Source organism: Danaus plexippus, chromosome 26, assembly GCF_018135715.1.
Source record: "Danaus plexippus chromosome 26, MEX_DaPlex, whole genome shotgun sequence".
Lineage (NCBI taxonomy): Eukaryota > Metazoa > Arthropoda > Insecta > Lepidoptera > Nymphalidae > Danaus > Danaus plexippus.
Window position 1 is genome coordinate 2,058,404 of NC_083554.1, and position 13,552 is coordinate 2,071,955.

Sequence of the window (13,552 nt, forward strand, 5' to 3'; positions counted from 1 at the left end):
AAAAATAATCATTTTATCAATTTTAAGTCTTATCGCATTACAACAGAGTTGAAAATACAAAATGATTGTATGAAACCATTATCTTTTGTAAGGCTGCTAAGAAAAAAGTACCTACATTCGGAATATTTAGAAACTTTATATTTTACCAACAATTTATCAGGTCCTATCAGAATGGATGTGACATTAAAAAATATTAGAATAACAATTTAGATTAATGGCAATTAAAGTAAAACGTAATTATAGTGACATTTTATTATGTTTATTATTAAGTGTATTTGAAATGCTTTCAAATTAATTGCTTATAAGCTAATTGATGAGTTATTTTCATTAAAAAGAACATACATTACAAATTAAGTCACCAGACAGTTTAGTAACGAACCTTTGAAAAGTCACTGATGTCATGAAACAATTTTCTACGAACGTTAATTAAAAGAGAATCCGTGTAACAGGCGAGATAATAAATGAGGCCCTTAAACAGGGCTTATGACAAAGAATTTGGCACACCCAACGTTCCTATTTGCTATCTTATCATATTTAATAAAGATAACGCCTTGTTATTGAGAACACAATATGCGGACACTCCAGTGTGTAACAGCTTTATAGAACAACCTGTCGCTGAAACCAAATGTTATCAGTTAGATAAACAGATTAAAAATAATGTGATTAATAATTAATAAAATTAATATGGGTGTTAAAGTTAAATTGGTAGTATTTGTAACGTTAGTTTTAAGTGTATACGGACAAGATGTTGTAAGTGATGATAGGACAGTTAGTGATAACGTTGATAAGGAAATCTCGGATAATATCACGGATTCGATACAAAATGCAAAAGTAGAGGATCCTGTAGAAATTATAACTGGTAGTGATATCGAAATAAAGAGTGGTAAATATCAATTTGCGAACGATGGACTTACAGGCGACGAGCCTGTTGATTTGGAAGCGGTAGACATAAGTCCAGGCGAATCGCAGAACGAGCGACAGGTTTTGGGACCGGCGACCACAACATCCATAACTAATACGGAATATGGTAAGAAACTTAAACATATCTCTTGAAATTTCCATGCAAGAATAAACCGAAAAATGTTGTTGTATCTTATATTTTATCTGATAATTATCTTCACAGTAACACGAATACAATATTTTCGAAATTTGTAAAGGAAGATAGGTTCAAAGTTAAAAATTATCAATGTATACCTATCAATTTTATGCGACATCTTCTATAGGTCATAAGATGTGAGTGTCAATAGAGTCAGATTAGTTGCAGTTTTGTAAACATATTTATTATTGATTTTATGTTCAATATCGTAACTATAATAAGAATAGTCTTATAATAATAATATTAATAGTTCCCCACCGCGGGGAAGAAGTTAAACTACGTAGTTAGTAATGTTGGAATGTCAACAGGAAGGGATAGAAATTGATTTGTAAGGAATTTTTAAGTGTTACTTTAAGACGAACTTTATTAACATTACTTACAAGTCACAATTGATTGCCCACACGCGTCGAGCGCCACGCATTCCCTATCGCCTTGACTCATTTCATCTCTCCCCCCCCCCCCCCCGGCCTCTCCAGGAGCGTTAAACGTTTAACGCAACCTTGTTGGAAGCCGAATAAGTAGCTTTTTTTATCATTTTTAACAACAGTATTTGAACTGGTAAGGTTCATATTAATTCCATTGTTATCTCAGAGTCAAACATTATGATAGACATTAATTTTTTTCAAATTTTAACTTCAAATTTTTCTGTATTCTTTCAAAGCATCGTTAATAGAGGAAAATTATTGAACTATTATTGTTTGATAGCCTAACGGCACTTAATCATCGCTGTTTATAAAATTACAGTACCGATAATCTTTTATAATCGTATGCTAGACTAGTAAATATAATGCTCATTGGGATCTTGTATTCCCGAAGACGAATAACGCTAAAAAATGCCAATATTGGACAAAGCTCGTCATTTCCTATAATTATTTTAACAAGTATTAAGGTATTTACATCTCTGGTTACATCTTACTACAATAATGTCGTAACTTGTAGTGTTGACTAACAGTTTATTCAAGGGCCGAGTGACTCAGACATGTGACTCAATAATTATCACGTCGCACAAACAAAAAGTTTCCGTTTGATTACATGCAAGTTCATTTACTTACGAATCAAACTTTAATGTAATTAAGCTGTGATATTGTAGCGAATATTTTAAATCTCTTAATTTGTCCTCTTGACCTAAAAAAAATGATCCCTGTACTAACTATCTGACATCATCATTATTTTAACTGTTATAAATTTCAAAACCAGGTACGCGTTCTTTATCTGCCCTGATAAGACCCTTATCAAACTTAATTGGCCTGTAGCAGGTTGCTGTTGAAACTTATGAGCTTGAAATAGCGTTTTTTGTACGAACTGTATTGAAGCGTTACAAGGAATAATACGAGCCGCACCTTTATATTGATAAATGCTCATCAGTGTATCTATATGTAGATATAAATATATATTATTTAAAGGCAATGACCATTAAACAAAAAAAAATATTATTTAAGTTTAATGTATAATTAATAAACGAGAGATAGTCCGCGAAGACAATTAATGAGTGTGATGGTACTGGACAGTAAATGAGCAACTTTAATCTTTATGTATGCATAGATAAAGTCCTAATTGCTCATAGCAATTAAGTTACTATGTACTTTATGATCTCTTAATACTATTGGATTAAATTTCTATATAATATATTTTCTGAATGCACTAAATTTGGCCACAAAATCTCATGAATATGAAAATGTAAGGCTCCTTTTTCTTTTTTTTTTTTTGTATGTAAATAAATATATCTAATGAGACAGGCATTGGTTCAATTAGTATCTGCATTTATATAAAATAAGTTATATGTAGTTTATGTATTTTATTTATGAATACTACGAAACAAAGAAGCGTAGGTGATATCATTGTACTAGGAATACACGTTGAATGATATAAAGTGATAAGTTATCACATTATCAGAATCCATCGATATTGTGTTAAGAACGGGCGCTAAATACACAAAAAGTAATACAGTGAAAGAGAAATTACTAGATATTATAACGTAAAATTCTACACAACTTTTGATATCAACCCTATTATTACTTAAATTTTGCAAATATTTCCATTGAGATGTTATTAAGAGTTTAATTTTTATATTAATTCCAATTATGAAAATTATGTTAAGGAACAAAAGAAAACTACGAACAGAAAGATATGAGAAAAAACGGAAAGACCATTTATTTAAAATTTTATGATATTCTCTGTTTTAGGGTATGTGAGGAAAAGGACAGTTATCTAGTTTAAGGAGATAATTAAACAATTTAGAGTCTTGACACGGTTGTCTACATGAGTCATAACTCAAATCCGGACTATACTTACACAACTTTCTCTCCATTTTTTCAGCACACATCGATGGCAGAGTCCTTCCGTCAACTAGTTATCAAAACAATGGCCAACCATATGTCATCACACAGCAAAGACTGGCTCAAATCAGATCGAATTTTATGTACTGGTTCTACGACCAAGGTGGTAACGAGAATATTGGAGACTATCAGAGAGATATCCACACGTCAACACCTCAAATTCACAAAAATTTCAACTTCCAACTCCCATTCTTTGGATTCAGGTTTAATTACACAAGAGTAAGTTAATATTACGCTTGTCTATAAATCGTGTTATTTTTTAGCTATTAAGAAATCAAGAGGAATGTCATTAGATTCTGTTAACTATAGACTACTAAACAACGAGTGACTTTTGCCCAAGCACAAATAATATATATCTAGTTTAGCAGCAAAAACTAATATCAAAATGTACATTCCATTACAGCTATCCATGAATGGCTACATCTACTTCAGCGATCCTCCAGACCACTACACCTATCCCCTGTCTTTCCCCATCAGAGATTGGCCAGCTATGAATGACCCTTCATTTATAGGTATCTTCTTCAGTAAATGTCGTATAGGAAGCCAGAGGCCCGAAGACCCTGATCAGAGAAGACCTGGAGTTTACTTTAGAATGGACAGAGACCTGCAGGTAAGTGAATTTATTGTAAGAAATTTCATGCGTTCTTGTGAAAGGATCGTCATTGTTGTTAGCAATTGTGAAATATTTATGACATGCCTCAGTGGAGCCTTAACTATATTACTTCACTTTATGGGATGAATGTTTGTTATTAATATTAATTGTGAAAAGGAGATTGAACTATACATTTTTCTAGACTCGAACAGATCAGTTAGGTGTGGAGATGAGGGAGAGGATAACTTGGGATATAAGGCAGGGCGTCATTGGTTCAGAAAGTTTCTTCCCAAAACACGCTATAACTATAACATGGAAAAACATGTCCTTCGCTGGAGGAATAGACAACTCACTATTTGTTGTAAGTGGAAAAGATTATAATTCTATAAATCTCCCATTTTCATATTTCTTGAATATCGTTTGAAGTTAGTTTGTTATTCAAATTATATTTGCAGACGAACACCTTTCAAATGGTATTAGCTACTGACGAGGTATTCACCTACGCAATATTCAATTATCTCGAAATCAACTGGAGTTCTCACACTGAAGCTGGAGGTGATACGACTACTGGTGAAGGTGGTGTACCAGCTTATGTGAGTAACAACACAATTACTGAGATTCTTAAAACAATTTTTGTTCTTAAAATTATGTTGTACACAGCCAAGAAGAACCAATCAACTTTATAACCTAATGAAATACTTACGTATATTTTAGATCGGATTCAATGCGGGGAATGGCACTAGAAGTTACGAGTATAAACCCTACTCACAAGCCTCCGTACTTAGAGACTTGACTGGAAGAGGCTGGGCTAATGGATTTCCAGGAAGACATATCTTTAGAATTGATGAGAATATCCTCATGGGTACTTGTAATAAGGATATAGGTAAGAATTTTCTGTCCTTTAAGTAACTAAACAAACTGAATGAAAAATATCACCTGTTTTAACGTGTAAATGTTTTCTCAATTGCTAAGATGGTGCAAATCTACCACTAATGTTCGCCCCTGAAAGTGGTAACATGCTTGGTGGTACCGTCGTCAATATTACTGGTCCCTGCTTCCAACCAACCGATCGGATTTCTTGTCGCTTTGACACTGAGTCAGTCGTTGGAGCGGTTGTTGACTCTAACAGAGCTATTTGTGTTCAACCCCGATTTTATCACAACGGTTACGCCAGATTCGAAATTGCAATAAATAACGAACCCTACAAATGGAAAGGAAAATTCTTTGTTGGTAAGTCTGTTAAAAACTGATTTAATAAATAGGTACTTAAAATAACATATCTTATATATTTTAAATCTTCACGTAAAAGTTTGTTTATATATATTTTTTTGGTGTTTAAGAAACCCCTGGAACTGCTACCGAAAAGATATTCTTCCCTGATAACTCTATTCACGAAAGATATCCACCAGAAATACGAATTAGATGGGACCGGTTCAATTTAACGACCAACCTGAACGTCCAACTACAAATTAGTTTATGGGGCTACAAGGAAGTCACCATCAGACCTCAAATGGAATTCATTGACATGATTGAGACTGGTGTAGCGAATACAGGGGAATACGTCATCAATCCCCAAAACTTCCGCAACAGGGACAACATCATGCACAACGACATGCAGTTTGGATTCCTTCAAATTAATTTAACAACTCCAGAAATATACAAGGATGTCGCTATATCACCGTAAGCAAACAATTTTATTCAACCCATATTATGATGATATATTAATACTGATTATCTGAATTCTCTTCCCTTAGTGTATTATGGAGTCGTCCGATTCCCCTGGGCTGGTATTTTGCGCCGCAATGGGAACGAATGTACGGACAGCGCTGGTCTCAATCCATGTGCAACAACTGGCTGAGAACTGACAGATTCCTCAAAAATTATGCAGCACAAGTATGGGTGTGCCCATGTACACTAGAACATGCCCTCCTAGATAAGGGAAGGTTCATGCCTGACCTGGACTGCGACAGGGACATCAACCCTACATGTAGATATCATTGGGGAGCCATTCACTGTGTTAGAAGCGGTGGACCCAGGTGAATAAAATACTGTCATTATTGAATTTAATAGACATATGTTTTGCAATATATATTCATATGTATTGAATAAATTATAGTTCGGAAGGATCGGGTCAACAATGCTGTTACGACAAAAACGGTTTCCTTATGCTTTCCTACGATCAGATGTGGGGATCCAGGCCTCGTCGGTCCCATGACTTCGGGTTTACTCCTTACAATGAAGCTAATAAAGTAAGCTCTTCTCTTCGGATATTAAGATTGTAGCTACTTGTATCAGTAACATTATGCCTTTCTTTGTTATAACACAGGTACCATCTTTGTCTCATTGGTTCCACGATATGATACCCTTCTATCAATGCTGTATGTGGCAAGAGGAACAGGCAGTCGGCTGCGAAACGTTTAGGTAAACCAACAGCTTAAATTTATAATATAACGTTATGATTTTAATACATGAAGTTCAGTATTCACTTTTCTGTGACTTCGTCCATTTAAACTTCCCAATCATTCAAATAGAAATGACTGGTGTGCATCTAAATCATTATTTAACAATTTGGCACTTAATGAGATCTAAGATTTTCGCGAGTTTTATTCATTTAAATTAAACTAATATTTTTCGAATATACTACGCGTGATTTATTTTTTGTTACATACTCCCGACGTTTCGGTTACTTTTCACCGATCGTGATCACGGGCAGACGACATCTCGTCGATCTCGTCGTCGCATAAAATAAAGCACGTGTAGAATATCCGAAAAATATTAGTTTCATTTAAATGAATTTAGCAGTTCCTTCTTTCGTGAACATCACTAACTCAATATAAAATAAAACGGTTGTTTAGTGTTCCCACGACAAGCACACGAAGTGAAACATGGCAAATATTTATTTCAATGAATGTAGTAGTTTTCACTTGAAAGAATAAAAATTATCTATCTATGTATAAAATCTTTCCGGTTTACAATATTTTTGCAGGACATTAACAATATTGTTATTCATAACTATAGGTTCGAGCGTCGACCATCTCAAGACTGTGTTGCGTACCAATCACCAGGGGTAGCTGGTATATTTGGAGACCCACACATTGTGACCTTCGACGGTCTTCAGTATACATTTAACGGCAAAGGTTTGTTTTATTATAGTCAATTTCCAAGTAAAAATGTCAAGCCATATTCGACTTTAAATACACATTCTGATTACAATTGTAAAATTTTCAGGTGAGTATGTACTGGTGAGAGTTGACCGTCCACAACTGAAGCTGGATGTTCAAGGTCGCTTCGAACAAGTGCCCAGAAATATTTATGGACCAGTGAACGCTACGATGCTTACCTCCATTGTGGCCGCTTCTAACAACTCCGTCCCTATAGAGGTGAAATAGAGTTTTCTGCCTTTATTGATCAAAAAAAGATAAAGACAAGAGTATTACTTTCAATTTTTATTATTATTTATACGGCAGGAAGTGGGTAAACTAAAAATTGTAAATTCTTTCTTCAGGTAAGACTAAGACCGCAGCATGCTCAATGGAGATACCGTCTAGATGTGTTCGCTGACAACAAAAGGATTTATTTCGACAGAAGCGCTCTAAGAGTTCAATATTTCCCAGGTAAACAAATATGAAATCAACTACTAGCGAAAAATTCCTCAAATATGTAAAATTTCCTCTTAAATTTATAATATTATATAAAATAACACTTTTTTTTGTTTTCAGGTGTGACCGTATATCAGCCCATGTATATTCTTAACCAGTCGGAAATCGTCATCATGTTTTCGTCGGGTGCTGGAATAGAAGTCATTGAAAACAAAGGCTTCATGAGCGCTAGGGTCTACTTGCCTTGGACCTACATGGTGAGTTTTTCTATTAGAATTCAATATTTATATACAGATCATTCAAGATCCTCAACACAGATGCTCGAGTAGGAGACTATTTAATATTAAAGTTGATGACAAGCAATAACAATGTTTTTATACTATATAATGGCTATCTGAAAATACGAGAAGCTAGCTTTATCAGTTTTACATAAATCAAAAACTATACCATGACATTATTACCAGCTTATCTCATTTCATTTTCTTTTGGTTTTTTTTTATATTCTAGAATCAAACACGAGGTCTTTTTGGAAACTGGTCTTTGGACATCAACGACGACTTCTTACGACCAGACAGTACTATGGCTGCTGTCGACCTGAACAACTTCCAATCCGCTCATAGAGACTTCGCTCAACACTGTAAGTTGAAACCTCATTATTTATTTTAGTTCATACCAACATTGTCGTAAAACGGATTCAATTGAAGACAAGCGTGTTTTTTACATAAAAATGTAAGAAATTGAGTAAGAAGAAAAGTTTGGGTGATTGCCGAGTACTGGGGAGATATTAGAAAAGACTTGGAATTTTCACTGCGTTTCCACGCTTGCATTGGAGTTAGACAGTTAGGCTTAAATTTCAATTTATAAACATTTGATGATTTCAAACTTTCTCTTAATAATGAAATATTCATATTGTCTTAATTTAATTTATAAATATGCATCTTCTTTGCAGGGCAACTAACAGATAGGGAACAACCAAATATAGGGGTGGCGTTGTTTGTCAGAGAATACGGAAGAACCGCGGCGTATTACAACGATAATCAATTTATACCGAACTTTATACGAGAACCGGTGAATTTCTTGCCATCGAACCGATCTCAGGACGTGGTTAGAGCGACCGAGATCTGTCAAGATTCCTATCAATGTCGTTACGACTATGGCATGACCTTGAATAGAGATATGGCTGAATTCACAAAGAACTATTTATCTTCTATTGTAAGTACAAATGTATTAGAATGATTTAGGATTTTTTATGACTCTTGTATGAACAGATTTGCACCACCCGAATCATTTATTTATTTATTCATTTATGTACCAAAAAAACTATAACATTATAAACAAAACGTAATGAACAAAAAATATCTTGTCTCTTAATAGAGATATCTATCTACCAAAGAAATAATTAAATAAATAAGCGTACAATATAACAACGTGTAATTTTTAGTAATGTATAACATTTTTTTATCATAAAAAGTATACTCGTTTAGTTTTTTCTCATAAAATAAACTTGATGCAATTGCATAACAAATATGAATCATGATTTACCTTAACCGTCATGGTGATTTTAATTGCGGCGTAAGATTTCTAACACTGCTACTTGTACAATACAATGAATAAAGATTTAATGTATGAAGGTATAATTAATTACTAATGACATTATAAAGAATTAAATAGGTAATCATAATTATAAAAGTATATATTCTATATATAGTAAGAAAGAGAAAAAGAAATTTTGAAGACTCCATCATGAGAATTAGTTGCGTGTGTAGTTAGTGCCTCATGATGTCTATTGTTTGTTAATTACATAGGACCATCAACTATCAAGGTCTTCGCTAAGGGACCTATAGTACATTCAGTCTCACGTTGGCTGTTGACAAAAACCCAGTTTCCAATAATACGTGTGTTTTCATTTGTTAAAAAAAAACTTTGTTTGTTCAGACGAATATTAAAGAGCAGAACGCCCGTCGCGTGATCAGTTGCGGGGTTTTGGAGACACCACGCTTTGGACGTAAAAGCAACTTTTTCTTCACTCCCGGCACGAGAGTAAGTTAAACATAACCATTAATTTTACATTAATTGCCACGACCATTTAATCATTACATCATTTTAACTTACATTGATGAGTAATTAAACATGAAAAATTTGTTTATTTAGGTTAACTTCGAATGTAATCAAGACTTTATTCTAATTGGTGACAAGAGACGTGTGTGCGAGGACAACGGGAGGTGGAATTTACCAGACTACGGCTATACTGAATGCTTACGTGAGATATTTTATTAATATTAATATTTTATTACCTTTCAATATTTTTTAGAAAATTATTTATAACTATATGGAACTTCACTAAGCTACATTTTTATGAACAGGTAATCAGGAATACTCACAAAGAGCGTTGTTCTTGACTTGGGGCATCATAGTGGCGATTATTGTACCATTAGCTCTCCTCATTTGTCTGCTTTGGTTCTGGTGTTATTTCAAACCAAAGTCCGAAGGCAAAGATACATTCCGATTCGAAGACATACCGCGGTCTAAATCGGCTTCGCGTCTCAACCTTAGGTCAACATCGATGGGAAATATCACTGATACTATGAGATCCTCAACCATGCATAGCCAGGATACTGATAAACCAAAACTCCCGGACACTCCCACAGAAATAACCCCCATGACAGCCAATGTAACTAGAACTGCCCCGCTCCCTCCTGAAACCTTAGACGGTGAAAGTTCAGGAATAGGTTATACGGATTCTAATAAAAGCGACAGATCTGACAAGTCCAAAAAACGACGCGCCTATGACAAAACTTACAGAACCAATGAACCCTTGCCCAATGCCCCTGAAGTAGAATTTCCTGAAAAGCAATGGGATTTATCAGAGGAAGACCTGTTATCCCTAACAACTCCTTCAGAAACAGAATCTAATCGAGATTCTACATTGACAAGACCTGCTAAAGACATCAAGTATTTGAGTCGCCCTCGCCAAACGGGTCGTCATGCTTTGCAAACTGACTCTGGTTACTCAACTAAAGACGGTTCAGAAGATCCATACTCTCCCAAATATGACGGTCAATATAGTCCAATACCTTCGGCATATTCTCCCACTTACTCTGAAATTTACTCTCCACCTATCAGTCCCACATCTGATAACAGTCCCAGGAATACTTACAATAATCCTGGCTTGCCGGAACCTCCAAAGAGCGCCCCCGCAACTGAAATAAAAACATTCACAATGCCTCCAAAGAGAGGAAAATCTATCGAGACACTCATTGACCCTCCTACGACAGAAATGCCATCATTCAGTCGATCTACTATGGTATAAAAATATCTTTAAGCAGTAAAATGAAGTTAATATTATTTTTTTTAATGCAAATAAACTTGTGCGACAGCTGTCGTCTTAAATCCCACTGACTTATATAAGTAAACACTGGCCCTGAGAATGACAATTATGGAGTATGAGGCTAGATGTTTTAGTTTTGCTCCCTTTTATGGAATTTTATACTTTTCCTTTCCTTATTCTTTACGTATGTATTTCATATGTACTATAGGTACATATATATTTGCACCTTACTAAATGTTTGGCACTTCTTAATAACAATAGTATTGTATATATTCGTAGTATCGTGATTTTTCCCGATGTGTTATAAAAACATTGTTAATGTAAATTAGTTTTAATATTGTTATAAAATATATTAATTATAAACCTGATTTATATCACGGAGTGAGGAAATTTCTGTTCTAAACGGTAGAATGACTTCCGCTATGGTGTTTCAAATATATTTACATAAGAAAGCAAATAATAAAGCTACCACGTTTTAGTGGAATAGAAATTTTCTCGGTCGTGTGATGTGTTTTTCATTTTTTTTTTAATAATCCGCTGTATTACTTGCTTTCTTATCAATGTGTATACAAAAAATTTGGGTCACAGAAACCTGAACAGGTTGGTAATATTTTTTATTTATTCTTTTAAGATAACGAGTTATATTTCTGATAGCTATTATCTATGATGCATCGTTTTTATTACAAAATTATTAAATGCTACTAACCATGATTGATAACACATGGAAATTGGAATAATTCTAATAATACATAACTTATTATGTATAGAATATAAATGTTAAAAAGATCTTAAAACAGAAATCCTTTTACAATTTTTCTTGCAAACAAATATGTATAACAAGATTTTATATTTTTTTTAAGGACAGCGTTCCCTTAGGGCTTAGACCCTTACAGGAATAAATAATTCCATTAATTTATTACTCTATATAGTATAATAAAATTAAATAAATTGTTATGTGATCTAACATGTACTAGTAAAATGATTTATAAGTGATATATCTACGAATATTTCATAAATTCTTTTTTTTCTTATAATATGGCCTTCATCCGTGCAAAGACATGCAAAGACGTGCAAAAAAACAGAAATCATTTATAATAATGTGACGCTGTCAACATGACATTTCCATCCACGCTAAATGTTAATGTCAAATGTAATTTAATTTGGTACATAATAAATATCTCACACAAATTCACATTATTAATTTGATTCCAAGATCAAGAATAAAAATAAAAACATTGATATTGGCAAATCATTTCACGATTCCAGTGCGAATGATGCATAGCATTAAAAAAAAGATCAGGTATATAAAGTAAAAACTTAAATAAGGCATATAAAAAAATAATATTTAATCACCTTTAATAAGTAGGTGATATGTCAAACAGATAATATTACTGGCAACACAGTTTAATTTTCTTTTAATTATTTTCTATAAAGGTAACCAGGAATACTCCGCCCGCACTTTAGGTGCTACTTGGGGTATCATCAGCGCTGTTATGATTCCCATCGTTATTGTACTGATATGTATTGGTTGGCGCGTCCTGAAGAAGAGAAAGGAAGAAGAGAATGATGAAAATGAATTCATGCCGATCAAGTAAGATAGATTTAATGAGATCTAAGATTTTCGCGAGTACACATTTGAATATAACTAATATTTTTGGATTTGCTAAGCGCGTTTTTGCTAAAATGCAGAGTTTTCATCTCTTGTATCCGTGATCACGGCTGCTGCAAAGTAACCGAAACGTCGGAAGTCTGTAGTTTCAAATAAGAATAAATGCGTAGTAAATCCGAAAATATTACTTTTATTTAAGATTTTTTTAACTTTACGTTTCATAAAATGAAAATAGTAAGTTCTACATTACCTTACAAAAAAATATGTAAAAAAATCATGTTTTCAGAACTCGTTCCATCGACCCTGATGAATCGTTTAAAATTAATTCAGACGATGAATCCATCCCTTACAAGAAGGATATCAACGAGGACAGCCCTGAGCCGACGGAAGCTGTCAAAGTCAGTGACATTGACAATGACAACTACCCATACAATCAACAGTATCAGAACAATGAACCACAGTACCAATATCAACAAACACAACCATTCCAAACATTCCCACAATCTAACCCAGCACAGACTCAGAATAATCAACAACCCGAAACTAAAAGAGCTTGGTCTGGAGAAACAGAAATTAATTAGATAGACTTAGGAGTTATTTTTTATAAGTAAATAATATTAATATTTAGATTTTTGCTCTCACATCTTCGCTTCAACTTTTAAAATGTTGGTTCAACATTATTATAAATTTGGATGCATTTATTTTATTACTAATTACACGACTTGTTATTCCTTTTTTTTATTTATCTAAAGTTTTTTTTTTACCAATAACACTACCATAGTACTGGGTGCATATTGCTTTAGTAATCGTTAAATAAGTTTAAATTATATTAAAAATATAATAAGATCCCACCTTAATAAATTTAATATTTTTATTGACATGCCATGACAATTCATTGGCATAATTTACATAATATATATTTTTTGTAATGGAATTCAAACTTTTTGTTATTTCTCTATAATTGATTACTTAATAAAATATTAAAAATAGAA

General features: G+C 33.5%; 1 protein-coding gene across 2 annotated transcripts; it reads left to right on the plus strand.

The window, feature by feature from the left end:
* The first annotated feature begins 568 nt into the window (after positions 1–568).
* LOC116774408 (protein mesh) lies at positions 569–13,552 on the plus strand. 2 transcript variants are annotated; one of them, XM_032667135.2, is made up of 21 exons: positions 570–1,027; positions 3,413–3,651; positions 3,836–4,042; positions 4,227–4,385; positions 4,480–4,617; positions 4,739–4,907; positions 4,997–5,254; positions 5,365–5,704; positions 5,779–6,060; positions 6,141–6,273; positions 6,351–6,445; positions 7,043–7,161; positions 7,253–7,404; positions 7,530–7,638; positions 7,744–7,880; positions 8,131–8,260; positions 8,573–8,835; positions 9,559–9,663; positions 9,775–9,883; positions 12,386–12,542; positions 12,847–13,552. In XM_032667135.2, exons 1-21 carry the CDS (start codon positions 685–687, stop codon positions 13,139–13,141), a joined length of 3,939 nt encoding a protein of 1,312 aa, XP_032523026.2. In that variant the 5' UTR covers positions 570–684; the 3' UTR covers positions 13,142–13,552. The 2 variants fall into 2 exon arrangements, with proteins under 2 accessions (XP_032523025.2, XP_032523026.2); XM_032667134.2 differs by lacking the exons at positions 12,386–12,542; positions 12,847–13,552 and adding an exon at positions 9,987–11,319 and having other exon boundaries at positions 569–1,027.